The 18,954-nt window shown below is 55.4% G+C and overlaps 2 protein-coding genes across 2 annotated transcripts; one reads left to right on the top strand and one right to left on the bottom strand.

Moving 5' to 3' along the window:
• The first annotated feature begins 99 nt into the window (after positions 1-99).
• On the top strand, positions 100-8,212 carry RNF115 (ring finger protein 115). Its single transcript, XM_033083056.1, has 9 exons — positions 100-245; positions 2,609-2,667; positions 3,135-3,186; positions 4,506-4,711; positions 5,285-5,356; positions 5,452-5,524; positions 5,602-5,695; positions 6,952-7,067; positions 7,138-8,212. Exons 1-9 carry the CDS (start codon positions 162-164, stop codon positions 7,246-7,248), a joined length of 867 nt encoding a protein of 288 aa, XP_032938947.1. The 5' UTR covers positions 100-161; the 3' UTR covers positions 7,249-8,212.
• Positions 8,213-8,853: 641 nt separating this feature from the next.
• ITGA10 (integrin subunit alpha 10) lies at positions 8,854-18,453 on the bottom strand. The gene is made up of 30 exons (XM_033083043.1): positions 18,402-18,453; positions 17,630-17,741; positions 17,049-17,146; positions 16,888-16,967; positions 16,674-16,788; positions 16,477-16,604; positions 15,878-16,026; positions 15,378-15,528; positions 15,130-15,295; positions 14,965-15,038; positions 14,682-14,826; positions 14,194-14,342; positions 13,962-14,105; positions 13,494-13,697; positions 13,260-13,390; positions 12,793-12,959; positions 12,017-12,159; positions 11,807-11,914; positions 11,647-11,732; positions 11,428-11,569; positions 10,941-11,033; positions 10,791-10,867; positions 10,629-10,712; positions 10,456-10,540; positions 10,277-10,390; positions 10,116-10,199; positions 9,906-10,019; positions 9,725-9,817; positions 9,324-9,437; positions 8,854-9,086 (listed from the first exon to the last, which is right to left on the bottom strand). Exons 1-30 carry the CDS (start codon positions 18,451-18,453, stop codon positions 9,036-9,038), a joined length of 3,453 nt encoding a protein of 1,150 aa, XP_032938934.1. The 3' UTR covers positions 8,854-9,035.
• Positions 18,454-18,954: the final 501 nt, after the last annotated feature.

The raw sequence follows: 18,954 nt of genomic DNA, 5'->3' as shown, positions 1-18,954 counted from the left end.
GGGGGCGTGCAGGCCGCTCCCCGCCCCGGGGGCCGCTCTATCCCGCTCCCTGCGCTTTTCAGACTGGACGCGGAGCAGACGAGTTTGCCGGAAGCGCGGGGCCTCTCTGGGTCGCGCTCGCTGCCCTGGGAGGAGTGACGGCAGCGGCGGCAGTGGGGAAGATGGCGGAGGCGGCGGCGGCGGCGGTGCCGCAGCACCGGTTTTTTTGCCATAGCTGCAAGGGCGAGGTCAGCCCTAAGCTGCCGGTGAGCCCCGGGCAGGGAGGGTCGGAGAGGGGGAGTTCCGAGCTGCCGGTGAACCCCGGGCGGGGAAGGCCGGGGCGGGGAGCCCCGAGCGGGTGTAGGGGCAGCGATGATCCCCCAAATCACTCCCTGAGCCCCCTAAGGAAGGGGTGACGTCCAACCCCCGAAATTGTTCCCACATGGAAGAGGTGATACCCTCCCCATCCCAGTTCTCAGACTGGAAAGGGACTGGGGGAATCTCATGGAAGCGGATAATCCCATTCCCATCCCACTCCATGAGCAGCCAACCTTTGCAGCTCGTCCGACAGGGTGGGAATTGTCCATCTACTCCTAAATTATCCGAGTTCCTATTCCTTGGAACTGGGAGCATCCCAAATTTTTATTTATCCCACATCCATCCCACGCCGAAGGATCTATTTTTCCCTCCAGCATTCCCAAACCCACTTGTTAAAAGGAAACATTGTCCAGCTCTCACTTCAAACCCCTCCATCCCCAAAAACTGAGCTTTCCTGGTGCTTCCATCACGTTCCTCGTTTATCCTGGGAGGAAAACTCTATCTCGGCTCCTGGGGAAGCACGAGGGAAACACCTGAAATTTCGTTTCCTGGGATCCTCTCCTGGGTCTTGCTCCAGTTCCCTTTTCAGGAACTCCACGGATTCCTGGTAGTGGGGGAACACGGCCCTGTGGCTCTGCCCGCGGACTCCAGTGGGAGCTGCTTCCCGTGGATTTGTCCTTGGAGAATACCAACCCAAAATGTGTTGAATTTTTGGCCCAAAATTCCTTGGTTTGGGTCACTGACAGATTGAGGATTAGGGATGAGGGCATGGAAAAGGAGGCATTGCCAAGCAGAACTTCTCCTACGCCTGGCAACGCCAGAGGTGGAGATGTTAGTCTGGAGAATCCCCATCCTCCAGGAAGTCATCTGGAGACATTCTAAGGAGGTTTTATGCCTCTTCTTTCCCAACCACGTGGTATAAGGAGGGTCTTGTCACGCGAAAATCCTTGTGGAATGAGAAGTGGAGCCTTGGAGGTGCCAGGGAGATTTTTTTTTTCCCTTGCTTTCCAAGTGAGGAATGTGAGGATGGCAGGAGGGGTGTGGAATTCCACAAGGTATCAATCCAATGCCAGGGTGGAGAAGCCAAGTTATTCTGTCTGAAGGCAAGGGAAAGGGGGAAATTCAAGTTGGTATTAGAGCTATGGAGGAGGTGGTGGGTTCAGCAAAAGCCAAGGAAACTTCTGCACACCTTTCTTTGGGATTCCATTTGGGTGGGGATCACCTGGGATCCAACTTTTCTGCCCATTTGGGATCAAATCCAGGCTGGCTGTGGATGTGCCACACAGCTGCTGCTGCCTCAGGAATGATCTGAGTGCAAAGCAAACGCTCCTGGTGGGATTCTGGTTTGTTTTCCTTCTGGGAATCACAGACCACAAGACTGGAGGGGAGTCACAGCCATGGGATGCCACCAGATTTCTTGGAAAATCTGTTTTTCTTTGTACCATGGCTGGATCCACTTAGGGAATGAGATCCCTGTGCAGATCTCAGGATGTGAGCACCCGGGAGGCTCCAGGATTATCCACTGCATCCCTAAACATCCCAGGGAAAGCAGGGGCTCTGCAGGATTCCACACACCCTCCGTTCCCGTTTCCCTTCTCCCTCCCTCCAGAGCTATTTATCCCAAATGCCATTTTTATCTCTCTTCAGCTACTGGGTGGGAAGCTGAGAGTTTCCATATGGACTGCAACAGGAAAAAATATTCCAAAGCTTCCAGGAATGTATTAGCATCCTACCTGCTGCTGGTGATGGTCTGATCCAGGATTTGGGTTTGGATTTGGAGCTCCCACAAAATCCACGTCAAAAGTGTGGGGAACATTCCATGTGTTGTGGAACAGGATGCAGGATTTTCAGGGATCTGGGAAGCATGGGTGAAGGAAAAAATCTTCTAATCCAGGGGGTTTGGTTCTGGATGGAGATCTCACAAACACTGGTGCTCAAAATGTGGGATTTGGGAAGGCTCTGACTGCGGGATGGGTTCTGGAGAGGGAAGATCCGTGAGGGAGGATGTGTGGAGTCTTTTTGTTTTTTTCATGGTTTTCTCTGAATCAATACCCATCTGCAGCTCTGGGACAAAACTCTGAGAATCAGAACAAGGGCAGATTTTCTTCTTGGAAGGAATTTTGCTTTGTGCCTCTGTGGTTCCCACAGCTGGCTCTTTTGCGTGCTGATGCCCGAATTCCATGGAATTCGGACTTTGTGGTGTCGTTATGAGCTGCTTGGGATCTAGGATCAGGAATCTTCCTGAAGGAGGATTTTTCTTTAGAATTCCAAATAATTTATGTCTAATCCCAGCTTCTTTTTGTCTTCCCAGGAATATACCTGCCCCCGCTGCGAGTCCGGCTTCATCGAGGAAGTCACTGATGATTCCAGGTACCAGAGAATCCAGGGATATTCAATGTCTAGCCATGTGGAAAGACAATGGATCAAGTAATAAGGCGAATTATTGTAAAAAATACCATGCTTGCTCTTTTTTGAAGTATTTCTTCTCCTTTTTGTTTTTGGTTGTTTCTCTTTGGGTTTTGTTTTATTTTGTAAAAGAAAAGCTTTTTTTCGTCTTCTTGATATTTTTACCCTTTTTGGTTTGTTTGTACTCTTTCTTTCTCTCTTTTTTCCCCTTTTTGATCTTTTTCTTACCCTTTTTAGTATTTAAAGGGGAAAAAAGAACTTTTTACTATTTTTTAGGTGTTACCCTTCTTTTTTTTAATATTTTTATTTACCTTGTTTGGTTTGGTTTATTTTACCGCTTCTGGGGAGATTTCAGGAAACAAAGGGGGGGATTTAGGAAGCACAGAGGGATTTTGGAAATGGGCCCTGCCCTCACTTCTCTTTTTCCCCAGTTTTTTTGACAGCAATGCCCTGGATGACAGCCCCTCCTCACAGTTCGCAGAGGTGAGTTTTCCTGCTTTTCCTGTTCTTCTGTAGCGTCTTCCCCAGCAGCTCCTTTTCCTGAGAGTTTGCAGAATTTGGGGGAGTTTTCAGGACACAGAAAATTGGCATTGGGACCCACCAGGGATGGGCACAACAGGAAAATGAGGATTCAGGGAAGAGGCTTGCCCCAGGGCTGGCATATCCTGGGATTTGTGTGGGGATGTTCAGCCAGGCAAGGAGGTATTCGCTGTCTCTCCTTGCTCCCAGATTTTCCAGAACCAATCTGTTTTAAAGTCCAAACTCATAGGAAATCCATTAAATCCTGGGTCACCAAATAGTCGGAATTCCAATGTTCCCAGTCTGTATTCTTCACTGTTTGCTTACATACTCCAAGCATCCAGCTGGGTCCCTCCCCCTCTTCATCTGGATCCATTTGTCCAAATTATTGCTTGGATATCAATTCATATCCCAGAAATTCACGAGTTTCAGAAAGATCCTGATCCCATCTTCCCGTCCATGGAACTTTGAACTTCATAAATTACACTGGATTTGGAGATGAATAACAGTTGGCAGTCCTTCCCAGGGTGTAGTTGCAGGCAAACCTCCCATCAGAGCAGCAGGAGAACAGGGAATGTTTATACATTGTTTTTTATTCCTTGATCCAAATGGATTTGTGGGAGAGTGTCTCTGCGGGGTCTCCAGGCTCTGGCTCCAGATTCCTGGGGTTTTTCCTGCACTCCTGGAATGATGTAGTGAGGAGACCCATGGGTCATGCCCCGCTTACCCTTAGAGAGGGTAATTGAGTAAATCAGGGAGCAGGTGGGATTTAGCACCATAGGGTCCACTGTGGAGGCAAGGAATGGCATTATTCGCATGGACGGATCCCACAAAACAGCAGTATGAGGGGCACAGGATTGGCCGACACGTTGGGATGCTCCTGGGGAGACTCCAGGGGTATGGATACCATCCTTCTGTCCTTGAACATCCTTGAATGTCCTCCCCATGGCTGTAAGGCCCCATGAGTGATGCCATGGATCTGGGAGTGTCCAGCATTTTTCTTCCTCAAATTCCAGCCCTTGAAGACAGGGAGAGACCAACCCCACAGCTTCCAGAATTATTGGGATCTGTGTGGAGCAGGAAGTTGCACTGGGGGTTGTTACAGCAGATCTGGATCCACTTGGGCTATAATTAAGCCTTTTTGCCAGACTTTTTTTCCCAGGATCCATGACAACTGTGGGAATATGCTCTGGTGAAGTGGACTCCGCTGCCTCTGCGTTCCTGCTGGGATGAGCACCGGAGCTGAGTGGGGATCATGTCTCCCATCTTCCCCCTCTCCACAGCTTTGGGACCACTTGGATCACACGATGTTCTTCCCGGATTTCCGGCCATTCCTGAGCAGCAGCTCCCTGGATCCAGAGAGCCGGGATATGGAGAGGGGCCCCCCAGCCGAGCTCTGGGGGCCCAGTCGCCCCCCACGGCTGCCGATGCCTCGGAGGTACCGATCCCGTGGCAGCTCCCGTCCGGATCGCTCGCCTGCCATTGAGGGGTGAGTGTCTTCTCCGGGGAAACCAGGAGATTTGGGAAGAAACCTGGGAAAATGGGATCCTGGCACCTCCTGTAAGCCCCCTTAGCACAATTGTGAGTCATTTTCTCTATCCTACTGCCTGCAACACATGGCATTCTCAGCACTCACATCCCAGAAGGAGTTCCCATCCCTCATTTCTTTTTGCTGTCCCTCTGTTTTGGAGCTTTATCCATGAAATTTCCAACTGTGAGCCTTGTACCTGCTTTACTGCTTATTCCTTCTGCCACAGTTTATTTATTTATTTGTTTATTTAGCTTGTTCTTTCCATGTTTTTCCTTGGTATTCCCTGTCCCAGTACCAGCTCTTCCATTGGAACTCAAGGCATTCCCATTCTCTGGGATGAGCTCATATACCTAATTATTTCCTGCTGTCGCTCTCTGTTTTAGAGCTTTATCCAGGAATTTTTCACAGTCGTGAGCCATGCAGTCAGGAGCAGGAATTCCTGATTTTTCTGCCCATCCTGTCTTCCACCATGTATTTACTTACTTAACTTGTTCTTCCCATGTTTTTCTTTCCCATGCCTCTTTTTTTCAGGATAATCCAGCAGATCTTTGCTGGGTTTTTTGCCAACTCAGCTGTTCCTGGCTCTCAACATCCTTTTTCCTGGTGAGTAGCCCAGATCCCACCAGTAACTAGCAGTAATCCAGCACCTAGGGGCTGGTTTGGGATTGAGGGGAATTCCTGGACTCTCCCATTGGCAGGAGCGGAATGCTGCACTCCAATCCTGGGGATTATGCGTGGGGACAGAGCGGCCTTGACGCCATCGTCACCCAGGTGAGGGACACCTGTGCCAGGGGCAGATCCAATGGCAGATCCCTGCTCCTGAGCACGGAATTTTTCCCTCTCCACAGCTCCTGGGACAGCTGGAAAACACGGGGCCGCCACCGGCAGACAAGGAGAAGATCTCGTCCCTCCCAACAGTGGCAGTGACACAAGAACAAGTCGGTGGGTGACTCCATCCCAGGATCCGATGGCATTTGGATCCTAGTGTTTGGCATCCTGAGCTCCCCATTACCACTTTGTTCCCTGTGGAACTGGGCTGGAAACTATCAGCTTCCAAGCTTTGCTACTACCATCTCTGGTGTTCTTCCCAGGAACTTTGGAGCTCCACCATTCTCCAGAGTGTTTGGGGAGTCCTAGAATGTGCCTAGAAGAGTTCTGGCTCTTCCCTTCCCCATGATGGTTTTCCCATCCTAAATCTCCGTTGGGTGCTCTCAACTTGTTTTTTCCCGTCTCCAGACAGGCTCTCGACATAGTTTGCTCTGGAAACGCCAAGGAAAACTGCCAGCAAGGGCCTGGGAGTGTCTCGGAACAATCCTGGCTCTGCAATTAAAAACCTTGTGAATTTTTCACCCCAAGGATCCTTCCCCCTCCCAGCTCCTCTGTTATATCAGAACCCTACTCCTTCATTATGGTTAAACCAAACAGTTCCATGGGGGATATTTTTACCCTGTGGTTTTACACACCCCTCTGTCCTCCTGTTCTCCGGGAAACCAGGGACTTGCTGGAATTCCATTGTGTCTGAGCCCACAGAGCCCAAGCAGGCTAGGAATCATGAAGGGATCCCTGGGACTGCCGAAGGAGCTGGGCTCCTTGCGGTGTCTGTGTCAACATCGCGAGCTTGGAACAGCGGGAGAGGGAGTGGGATTTCAGCCACCTCCTGTGGCTGGTGACACCCAGCATCAGGATCATCAACCTGTTTTCCATGCCGGGAAGTTGTGGCAGGCATCCAAACATCCTTACTTTGATTTTTGTTAGTTGATGGTGATGTATACAGAGAACATCAGGAATTCCTTGCATTCCCTGGGGGTTTTGTGTGGATGGATGGATCACAGCTGGTGGAGCTCGGAGCGCTCGTTCCCAGCAGGAATTCTTTGTTCCCTGGATGCTCCATCCCCTATGGATTACATCCTAGCCTGCAAATCCTGACATTTGCATTCCTAGTGGGATTTCATTGATCCTTGAATGCTCCTTCCCCAGAGGATTTTGTGTGAATGGATGGATGATGGCAGGAATTCCTTGATCTCTGGATGTTCCATCTCCAGCAGACACAAATGACCTGTAAATCCCAGAGCTCCTGTTCCTGGTGGGATTCCTTTGGTCCCTGGACATCCCATTCCCAGTAGACCCTGCACAAGTGACTCCCAAATATGGAGCCTTTACTCCTGTCCCCCTGACCTGCCGTTCCCTGTTTTCCGCAGACACAGGGCTGGAATGCCCGGTGTGCAAGGAGGATTATGCCGTGGCGGAACAGGTCCGGCAGCTCCCCTGCAACCACGTCTTCCACAGCAGCTGCATCGTGCCCTGGCTGGAGCTGGTAAGATCCCAGAAAACCCATGTGTCCCATGGGATAATCCCCCAGGATAACGGCTCTGTGTTCCCCGCAGCATGATACGTGTCCCGTCTGCAGGAAGAGCCTAAAGGGGGAAGATTCTACCCGGCAAATGCCGAATCCTGATGCTTCCGACAGCCCAGTGCAGGAGCGATGGACTTTCTGACCCTTCTGAAAGGTTCTGGAGCACTCCAGAAGGTTCCGAAGGCCAGAACATCCCTGCTCGAGGTGTACATTGTCTGAGAATTCCAACAAACCCCCCCCCCGAGTAGCAGGAATTAGGGGGCCCACCTTGTGGGATTACAGCACCAAGCGCTCTTCTCCCAGGAATTTATTCTTCTGATCCATGGAATTGCCTCATTAGTCCTAAATTGGGAATTTTGGGAGATATTTGATTTCATTTTGTATCAGAAAAGGTTTTTTTCCAGTGGGGCCCAGTCTGGAGAGGGGTTCCAAGTCTCTCATAGCCTCCTCTGGAAAAAGGTTGGGATAAAAAGGGGATTTTTTGGAATCTTCCTGTACTCCAGGACATGGGAATTGTATGCACAAGAGATTTTATTGCCCCATTTTGGATGGAATCCTTGGGGTCTATAAAATCATGGCAGATCGAAGAAGGAAGGGTCTGGAGCCCTTCCTTAGGGGGGTCGGACCCTCAGGAGCCCCCATGGTCCTGGAAAGACTCTGGGAATGCTGTGGTATCAGGAATGCACTGAGCAGGATTTTGTCTCATCCTGGACTATTTTTGGGGTTGATTGGGTTTTTCTGACCTTTTCCACATGCGTGTGGCCCCAGGTGTGTCCAAACCTCCCTCTGCCCCCACGAGTCATTCCAGGCAGGAATTACGGACCACTCCCTTGGGAATCCCCCTGCCCTCCCCCATAAGTTAAGGAAACTTTTTTTTTTGCTCATTCTTTGGTTGTTTTGAGATTTTTTTCCCATTTCTGTGACTTTTTTCCAGGTCTGAATCCTGGGAGTTATCCTCATAGTCGTGGTATCCACTGACTGCCCGAGGGGGACATTGGAAGGGGGGGACATTCCCAAACCCCTTGGGCTCAGTGGCTCCACATCCACATGGATTTAATTCCTGATTTTCTTTGCTCTTCCGTCCAATAAAGGCCTTTCTCAATGAATTTCCCTACCCAAGTCATCCTTAGAGCTGGGAAAGGGAGGCAGGAGCTGGGGCAGGGTGCAGCTGGGTGCAGAAATGAGCTTGGAAAAAGCTTTTGGGGAAGGAAAGCCCTGATTTGCAGTATTTGTTTCCTAGGGTGGCTATCCTAACATCTCCTGCTCTGTTGGGACACATTGTCCCTGTCCTCCCTCCCTGCTCTGCTGGCAGCCATTCTGGATACAGGGACACCCCAGTCCTGGGGCAGGAGCTAGGACAGGACTGTGGATACACAGAGATTGGAAAAATCCAGCCAGATCCTGGGCTTATCCCAGTGCTTTTCTCTGTTATACAGCATGTCCCCTGACAAGAGTTTCTGGGGGGTCACAACCACTCACTCCCTGCTTCCACTTCTTCCTTCTTCCACATAGAGCTGGAAATCATTAATTCCTTCCCCGTGGTCCTGCATTTAACCTGGATTTAAGTCCAGAGCCAGTGGAGACTGGGATTTGGATCTCCCCCATCCCTCTATGTTGTATTTGGGCTCAGTCCAGAGGGTTTTCCCTGAATCAAGAAGCATTCCTGCTCCCGCATCATCTGCGTGCACAGGGATTCAGGACATGGCAGTACCACAGGCCAGAGCTTTATTGCTGGAGTGGCTCCATTCCAGCTCATTCCCACTTTTCCCACTTCCAGATGTTCCCCCAGATCCTCTGGCTCCGCTCTCGGGGCTCCAGCATCTCTTGCTCATTGCTCTGCCAGCCCAGGAGTCCCGAGCCCTAGGATGGCCCTGGAATGTGTCCCGAGAGGGAGGTCCCAGGATGTCCTCCTGTGGCAGAGCCGCCACCTCAGTGCTCCTCATCCTCCCGGGGGAGCTTCCGGTGGGAGAAGAATCCCAGCTGGGGGCAAGAAGGGAAGAGGAGGGATTGGGGGGGTTGAAATGTCCTCCCTCCTGGGGCAATAGACACCTCCCGCTCAGGATGACATCATGATCCTCTCAAGGTGACATTGTGACCCTCCTCCAGGGTGACATCATGATCACTCCAGGATGCTAACATGAACCTCCCAAGGTGATATCATGCCCCCCCCCAAGTGGCATCTCAACCCTCCCCAAAGTGACAGTGTGACCCCCTCACCCTCCAGAGGCCAAGGATGAGCAGTGCCAGGAGCAGGAGCCCCCCCAGGGCACTGCCCCCCAGGATCCACAGGGACACGGGCACTCGCCTTCCCTGAAGCACTTCCAGTACCATCTGCAGGAACAGAGGGATTGGCGAGAGGAATGAGAATTTGGGGGAGAAAACCAGGATCGGGGTGAGGGAAACAGAGAATTTGGGGGGGAAAAATGGGGATGGGGGAAACAGAGAATCTGGAGGGGAAAACTCAGTCCAGGGGAAAGAAGGAATTTGGAAAGAAAAGCAAGGCTTAGAGGGGAAACAGGGTTTAGGGGGTAAAATGGGCATTGAGGGACAACAGGGAATTTGGGGAGGGAAACAAGGACAAAGGGGTGAAAATGGGTAATGGAGGGGGGAGGTCCTACCTCCCTGTGCTGTGCCCCCTCCTCCAGCACCAACATGTCCCCTGTGACCCCCAGCCAGACACTGCTGACTATCCTCACACTCCGGAACTTCACCTGAATATGGGAAAAGGGAGGTTCTGAGCTATGTGTGCCCCTCACCCAGCATCCTCCCTAGTTCCCCACATGCCTCTCCTTTACTCACTCTGCTGAAGAAGCTGTCGTGGAGGGTGCGCAGGAGCTGGACGGAGACTCCCCCACCACGCTCCAGCCTCCCCAGGCGGCAACTCAGCTCCTGGCACCAGGTGTTGGAACAGTCCTGGGGGGCAAACATTGGTGGGGGGGGGAGTGATGGGGGATCCCCCCTGACCCCTCCAAATCCCCAGAGGGGTGGGATGGGCACAGCAATCCCTACCAGCCTTTCTACATGCAGCAGGTCCTCAGGGGGCACTGGGACCACCTCTGTCCCCTCATCAGGAGGTTGCAGCACACAGGTGGCCTTGGGAGGGAAAGAGGGTGTTCAAAGAGAGGGCACATGAATTCCCCCAAGGCCCCTTAAGTGTCCCCAATACTCACATTTTCAGCGAGCACATGGGTGACAGACATAATGGTGGCCCGATGGTGGCCCAGTGCTGGCAGGGCCACGTGCAAGGTGATGTTCTGGATGGGGTAGCACCCCAAATTCTGCACCTGGATGGGCACACAATGAGTCAGGGCTCCCCCAGGCCCCACTTCCCAGGCCCTCATCATCTCACCTTGACCGTGGTGGTGAACTCAGGGCTAGAGCTGCGGGTGAAGGTGCCAAGGGGATGAACCTCATAGCGATGCAGGTTGGTGTTACTGGGGGGGCACACAAGAGGGTCACATCCATGGTGTGTGTCGCCCCTCCATGACCCCCCCACTCTGCCTCACATTCTCCCAGCCCCACCTGGACAGGAACAGGTTGGGCTCATAGCGGATGGGAACAGAAAGCTTGACCACGTTGTCCTGTGGTGTCACCTCGGTGCTGTCACTAGATGGGGGAGACACTTGGGAATATCCCCAGACTCCACCCATGCCCCTGGAGTGCAGCCCCTCCCCACACCCCTACCTGGTGGCCTGGAGTGTGACTTCAGCACAGTCCAGAAGGATGGAGCAGCTGAACTCCAGCTCCAAGGTGAAGGACACCTGGGGGGACTCAGAGGGGTGTGGTGGGGGTTTGGGGGTCCCAAGGGGCTCATGGGGGTCTCGGGGGTCCTACCTTGGCCTGCGAGCGGAAGACAGGGTACCCTACACTGCAGCGCCGGCGGTGCCCACCCAGGGCTGAGCACTCCAACTTCACCGTGCTGGGATCCTGCCAGGGGGACACGATGGGCACTGGGACATGGAGTGCTTGGGGCACTGGGAGGTGGCAGCAATAGACCCCCCACAAGGGTTGCTGGGGGGGCCACAGGTGACCATGGAACACAATCTCCCACTTGGTAGGACACAATGGACCCCCATGGCCCACACAGAATAGGCTGAATAGTTGACCCCAGCTCCCACACTGGAGAGGTTGGGGACACAATCAACACCCCTGTCCCACCTGAAATGGGTTTGGGGACTCAATCAACTCCAACCCATCCCACCTGGGATGGGTTGGGACAAGAATGACCTAGAGGTTCTCCAAAGACCTGGGTCTCCATCTTCACCCTGGTGGAAGAGTTTGGAGAGGCTCCTCAGGGATTTGGGCCACCCCTAGGCTGTACCTGGAGCATGAGGCTGGAGAAGTGGAGGTTCCTGGGCAGGTGCAGCCACAGGCTGGCATTGTAGGCATTCTCCTCCCGGTTCTCCAGCTCCACCTCCACCAGCATCCGCCTCCGGCCTTTCCGCAGGATGTGGGGGCTCTGCCTGGAGGCCAAGGGGTCACAGGAGGCTCCTGGGATCCCAGGGACATCATGAGAACACTGGGGGGACACCAGGGGTACCTGGAGCCCACAATGTCTGTGGTGGCCTTGAGCACCAGGTCGGTGACACACTCATCGTCGTCCCCACAATCCTTGAAAAATGGGATCTGGAAGGAGCCAGGTGTGATCCTGGTGTTCAGGGGTGATCCCAGTGTCTGGAAACACCCCTCTCAGTACACACCAGTCTGTGGATGGTGGTGGGAGATGCCTCATCCAGCACCGACCTCGCAGATACATCCAGGGCCCAGGTGAGGCTGAGGCTGAGGGGCCGCAGGTAATCTGAGGTGTCCTGCAGAATCAGGGGATCCCATCAGCCTCATTCCTGTCAGACCCCAGGAACAAAGGGTGGGAAGAGCCCTCCAATGGGGCAGGGAGGAGTCCTGGGGCTGACCAGGACATGGAAGGGGATGCGGATGCAGCTCTGCCTTCCCAGTGGGAACTCAATTCGGCGCTGGAGCAGCCTGCGGGCACCTGAGTCAAAGGCAGCACGGGATCCTGGGATCCGCTCCTCCAGGGATACATTGTACCGGAGATCTGGGGGATAGGGAGCGGGTCAGGGACCAAGACACCTGCGGGAGTGGGTGCTCCAGTGGGACTCCGGAGAAGTCTGGGCATGCTCCAGGGACATGCTGGGTTGCACAAGCAGGGGGCCAGGGAAGGCTCAAAGGCTCCACGATGTTATGGCAGGTTCTAGTGGGGCTCCAGGGATATGGGTGCTCTGTTGATATTCAAGGGACACTGCAGGATGCTCCTGGGACATTCCAGGGCTACCCTGGGATGTTCCATGGGTGGTCCAGGATCACCATATATATGCTCTGGAAAGATTAAGGGAATGCCCGTGGGATGCTCCTTGGAGGCTCCAGGGATATTGCGATCCTCCAGCAACATCCTGTGATGATCCAGGGCCCTCTGGATGGTCCAGACATGCTCCAGGAATTCTCCAGAACACCCTGGAATGCTCCTGGAATGTTCCTGAAATGCTCCAGGTTCTCTAAGGATCCCGCCCTGGGATTCTCTGGAGACAGCCAGGGATGCTCTGGTAATACCTTGGGATGTTCCAAGGCTGCTCCAGAACCCTTTGGGATGCTCCTGGGATGCTCCAGGGACAGCCAGGGATGCTCCAAAAATGCTCGAAGGACCCTGCAGTCCCTCATTGCCAGCACTCACCAATATCCATGCCCATGGGGTTCTGTGTGCGTGTCTCAGCACGGAAGCAGATCCGGGCCCGGAGGCAGACGGCGCTGGAGCCGTTGCGCTGGCAGTTCCGGCGTGTGACACTGACGGCCGCTGGCTCCACAGACATCCATGCAGACACCTGGATGATCCAGCGGGACCTGAGGGACACAGTCACATCTGGGATCTCATCAAGATCATGCGGGGACAGGGACACCCACCCGGCCCTACCCTGGATCTTGTCACAGGGGAAACTGAGACATGGAGAGCCCTGGGAGGATCCCAGAAGCATCCCAAATTCTCACAAGAGGAAACTGAGGCACGGCGTCCCTTTCCCCTGAATGTCCCCATGACCACCCATCACTGTCCCCGGGGTGTCTCTGTTCTTCTCCATGTCCCTATTGCCGGGGTATCCCTGTGGCCAGGATGTCCCTATCCCAGAACACCTGACCCCTACTCACCGCAGCACTACAGCCGCACCCTGCGCCCCTACGGCCACGTCCACCAGCCCATCCCCATCCATGTCCACCCGTCCGTCCACGCTGATCCCGAAATACCGGAGGTTCCACCCCAGCGCCGCCGCCTCGATGCGCTGGGAACGAGAGTTGTGTCACGTTGTCCTGTGGCTCGTACAGGGTTGTACTCACCGCGACCGTGGCACCTAGCGCCTCCCAGCTTTCCCAGCGCCGTCTCACCTGCTTGTACTGGGGCAGGAGGGTGTCCGGGGCGACATGGAACACGTAGAGAGCCCCGCGGTGCTCGTCCTCCAGCGGAGCTCCCACCACGGCTCCAACCAGCCCGTCCTGGCTCAGGTTCGGCACCGCGCCCAGGGCGGAGCCGAATCTGGAGTCCTGCGGTCTCGGCTCAGGGTGCAGCGACCCTGCGGGGCTCAGGAGGTCCTGGGAGGTGCGGGGGGGCCCTCGGTACCCCCACGGGACAGGCACCCCCCTCAGTCCCACTGTGTTCCCCCGGTCCCTTCTAATCCCCTCAATGCCTCGCATCCCGCTGATCCTCCCAGTGCCCTGCCTCCAGTACACCCCGATCTTCCTGTCCAGCCTAGCCCCCCGCCCCTCTCACCTGCCCTCTCTACAGCCCCCCACCTGCCCCTCACCGTACAGCTATCCCCGCGCCTGACACGCCCAGGCCCACACCTGCCCTCTCACCTGCCCCACACGGTACACATAGACTCTCCCTGTCTCCCTGCTCTGGCCCTCCAGGTAGGTGGGTGCGGCCACCAACAGCAGGTCACTGTCCCCATCTCCCTCCAGGTCCAGGGCCAAGACCTCGCTGCCAAAGTAGGAGCCGATCTGGGGGTGCAAGGGGCTGTGAGGCTGAGGGAGGGTAGAGGGCCCAAACTCCCACCCAAGGCCCTCAAGGCCACCAGCTGCCCCTCACCTGCTCCCCCATTAGTGCCTGGGCCACCGTCACAGTCCCCATGGGGTCCAGCTGGAAGAGGATAACTTTGCCCTTGTGCTGGAATCGGGGGGCACCAGCCACTAACAAGCGCTGCCCTCCTGCGAGCTGCAGCGAGGACACGGAGTACCCTGGGAGGGGAAGCAGGGTCAGCAGGAGGCATAGCCCCAGGGAGACAGGTTCCCCAGTGTGCTCCTGAGGACACCCTAAATAGCCAGGTTTGGAGCATCCCTGGAGTATGGAGCATCGCCAGGGCACCCCAAATTTACAGGACATGGAGCATCCCTGGGATGTGAGCATTTCTGTATCACAAAGCATCCCAAATATCCATTACATGGAGCATCTCCACTTCACCCCTGATCTCCAGGACATTGAACATCCCTGATTCATCTCCAATCTGGAGGATATGGACTATGCCTGCTTCACCTCAAATCCCTTGGGACACCCTCATCCCTTGGGATCTCCCATACCCAGATATGCTGCATGGTTCTTCAGCTCGAGCGGGAATTCCTTCTGAAACGCTTCCCGGTGTGGAACAATGCGTCCACGCTGGCTCTCCTCCAGCACACCCCCCTCCCAGTCATAGGCTCCGACCATTCCAAAGAGGATCCCGTCCTGCCAGATGGGTGGGACACATCAACCCAGAATGCCTCAGTATCCCCAACCACCACCAATGTCACTATCCCATCCCAGGACACTCAGCAGGGCTGAGATGGGCTGAGGGATATTTTCCGCCTTTCCTAGTGGGATCACCTCGAGGCGGTGGATGGAAAAGCCGATCTGGGACATCTCCAGCTCAAAGGCACTCTCGTTGTCCCCGTGGGTGCCTGACCGGGGAGAGGAAGGAGACTGTGTCTCCAGCTGTGCTTCCAGTGGGAATTCCCAGCCCTTCCCAGGGTCCCAGCCTTAAGCCAGCACCTTCCAGACTGAAGATCCGATCTCCCAGAGCATCCACAATGTCATTCAGGGCAGCCTCATCTGTGACATTGAAGAAATACCTCTCATCGGGGTCACTGGCAATGGACTTGATCTCCCGGATGAAATCCTCAGGATCCTGCTGCCGACGCAGGTAGTGCCCCAGGACCTGAGGGAGGGACAAGGGTCAACAGGAGCCCTCCCAGGGTTAAGGGAAATGCAGAGATGAGGATCGGTGAGAGGGGCCTTACAGCGATGGCATAGCGGGTGACATTTTGCCGGTCGCACTCTGCCAGCGCTGCCGGCAGCTCATCCCCGTCATGGGACTCCCCATCTGTCACCACCAGCAGCAGCCGCGTAGCCCCTGGGCGCCCGCCTTGCGCTGGGCTGAAGGACTCTGTGCTGTGGGAATGTGGCTGACACAATCAGCCCCTGTGCCACCCCCATCCTAATACTCTCCCCAGTCCTGACCCTGCTCCCATCCCTTATACTGATCTCAACCCCAACCCTGATCCAGATCCCAGTCCCAATCCCAACCCCAATCCCAAACCCAACCTCAATCCGAATCCTGACTAGATCCTAAACCTGATACCAATTCCAGTCCCGAACCCAACCTACACCGTAATCCCAATTCTGATCCAAACTCCAGACCCGCTCCCTCTCCCAATCCCAATCCTGATCTCAATCCTGAAACCAATCACATCCCCAGTTCTACCCCCAATCCCCCTCGCATTCCCATTCCATAGCCCACCATGCCTGCCGGATGGCCATGGCCGTCCGAGTCTCCCTCCCCTCCTGACGCGTCAGATTCCGGGCAGCCTCAAGCAGGCGCTGGGCCGTGGGGTGCTGCCCCAGTGCCCACTCCTGCACCAGCCGCTCTCCATACTGCAGCACCCCCACCTGAAATGGGGAGAGTCAGAGCGAGAGGGAGCCCCAAATCCACAGGGACATCCCTCAAACCTCCAGTAAATCACCAAGACCACAGGGACCCCTCAAATCCCCAGGGTGCTGCCCTGGCACCTGCTCCTGCACCACCCGCTCCCTGTACAGAAGCTCCCTCACCAAGAGGAAACCTGAGCCCCTAAATGCAAAGGAAGCTCACCTAAATCCCACAGGAACCCCTAATCCCTGGAAAAAGGCACCTTTGGGCCCTCCAAAACCGTCTCCAGTTGGCATAGTCTGGGGACAATGATGCCACCCCAGAGCAGCATCTCCACAGGGGTGGCATCACCCTGGGAACACTGACATCACCCCAAGGCTGGCATCACCCCAGGGGCAACAGCATTGCCCTGGAGACAATCACTCTGCCCTGGGGACACCATCCCAGCCTTGAGGACACCATGTCCTGACCTGGGTCTGCCCAGGACCGATGAAGAAGCGTCCCAGGATGTTCCCAAGAAATGCCTGCACCTCCTCCCAGGGGTAGATGCTGTTGGAGCCGTCCAGAACCAGGATGATGTCCATGTAGGTAGAACAGCCTGGTAGGGGACACAGTAACACCAGGGTGGCACATCCCAGTATATCCCAGTACATCCCACTCCACTCACGCTGTGTTGTGGGTGCAATGGTCCCCATGGGCTGGAGCTTCTCATTGAGTTGGACACAGCGGCCAGAGCTGAACACAGAGGTGCCACATTCCTGGGACCAAAGTGGGGCGCACGCCTTGGGGAGTGACATGAGGATGCAACAGTGGGTGACATCCACCTCGCTCCCCCCATCCCCTGCCATGCCTCAGTTTTCATCTGTGGAGGCTCTGCTTACCACAAATCCACCGTTCTTGGAGTCTACCAATGTCATCCCGAGGTGCCCAGCGCTGCTGTGGAGCCATGGAGCTGCAGCCCCTTGAGGACATGGGGACAGAAGTGCGGTGAGCACCCTGGGGTCCCACAGACCTCAATGGTCGTAGCCACGCCCTTCAGTACCTAGGTTGGCCTTGGCACAGGAAGAGTTTTGGAGTCCCATGCCGCACTTGTAGATGTCACCTTGACCGTTCCCATCCCATGGGGCCCCCACCAGCAGCCTGGAGGGACAAGTGGGGACACAGGGAGGGACACATAGGGGGCACCAGGGATGTCACCACCCCCGCCTCACTCCAACCCAGCCACCACATTTTTGAGACCACCGTGCTGGGCTCTGCCCCCCACACTATGGCACCGAGGTCGCTTCTGTCTGTCTGTCCAGCCCTCTGGCCACAGCCTCCTGCTGCTCCAGCCCTTGCCCTCCTATGTTTCCCCTTCCCAATCTCAATCTCCCCGCTCCCTGGTTTAGCTTCTCTTTCCCAAACTCACTTTCCCCACTTCCCACCTCAGTTTTGGCATCCCACCTTAGTTTCCCCCTCCTTTCTCCCGTTTTCTGACAGTTTCCCCCGCCTATCCTCAGTTTCCCTCTTCCCCTCCTCAGCTGCTCCTTTCCCACCTCACTGCCTTCCTTCCTGTTTTGCCTTTCCTGCCTCAGTTTCCCCCTTTCCTCCTATCTCCCCTGGGTTCCCCTGGGGATCACTCACCACTTGTCCCCATCGCCCCCCCACTGCAGCACCCGGTACCCAAACTGGGACTCGGGGGGCCCCTGGAAGACCCGCGAACGCCCCACGTCGATGTTGAATCCCTCACAGAGCCCTGGGGAGGTGACAGAGGATCCTGAGGTGGGGAGGGCACCCCGCACCCATCCAAAGGCATCCTGGAGCGGGGTTGGGGTGCCCGGCACCCCGATGGGGAGGAGGAAACTCCGGGGAAGAGAGAGGGCATCCCATGGAGAACCCCTAGCTCCCCAAACACATCCTGGCCGCCCAAATTAAGCCCCCGCCACCCGAAGCCCCGCGGTGCCCAGCGTTGCCCACGTGCCTCAGTTTCCCCCGCGGCGGGGAGCATGGGGGAGCCCACTGGGTCAGCGGCGCGGAGGTGAACCCCGGGGCGAGCGGGGGGTGGGGTGGAAATGCTCCCCTTTTTTGTCTTTTTTAAAAAAATTCATTAAAGCCGGATTTTAGTTCCTCTTACGGCTTCCCCTTCCCACCCTCACCCCGCCCCAAACCCAAGGAGATGTAGGTGTCTTCTCCCTCCAAAAAAGCTCCAAATTATATTGGACGGGGGCAATGACCAAAACCGGCCTGTTTTATCCCAAACCCCTTCCCCAGACATTCAGAGGGGTAGGGGAACCACGCGTGGTTGCGCTCGGATTAATGAGTACCCGGCTCCGCACCCTCCCTCCTCCAACCGCCCCAAAACACCCGAAATTGCCCAAAACCAGGGGATTGGGGGGGGGGGGGGGGGGGGTGTTACCTGGGAGCAGGACCAGCGCCAGGAGCACCCCCCGGCTCCCCACACCCCACATCGCCTCGCTGCAGCTCCAAGATGACTCTGGCTCCAGCAGGGACAAAATCCCGGTTTTTTTCCCTTTTTCTTTCCTCTTTTTTTAGTATATTTTCCCTCCTCCTTCATCTTCAATTGGCTGCTAAAAATAAATGTGGTTTTGGAGCGGGGTGGGGTGGGGGGTGTGCGGAGCAAAGAGTTCGGAAAGAAAACAGGCGAAGTGGTACAAACACAGGAAAAAGGGTACCGGGAAGATGGGAGGAGGTGGGTGCAGGATTTTGTGTGGGGTGCGTGGCGCCCGGGGGGCACTGGAAGGCGGTTTTTCCACTTTTTCTGTAAAACTGGGAAAAGTGTGCATCTCCTCCAAGGACCGAACCACACAGAGGTGGCAGTGACACCTGGATATTCCCCGTGGGAACCGTCAGGAGGGAGGTTGGAATAAGGGATCTTGGGGGTCTCCTCCTGGGGTCTGCGTGGGGTTTGGTTTGGGCTTGTGCGGATTTTGTGTGGATTTAGGTGGATT

This window comes from Catharus ustulatus, chromosome 30 (assembly GCF_009819885.2).
Source record: "Catharus ustulatus isolate bCatUst1 chromosome 30, bCatUst1.pri.v2, whole genome shotgun sequence".
NCBI lineage: Eukaryota > Metazoa > Chordata > Aves > Passeriformes > Turdidae > Catharus > Catharus ustulatus.
The sequence above is the reverse complement of the archived record's forward strand: the minus strand, read 5'-3'. Positions and strand labels throughout refer to the sequence as shown.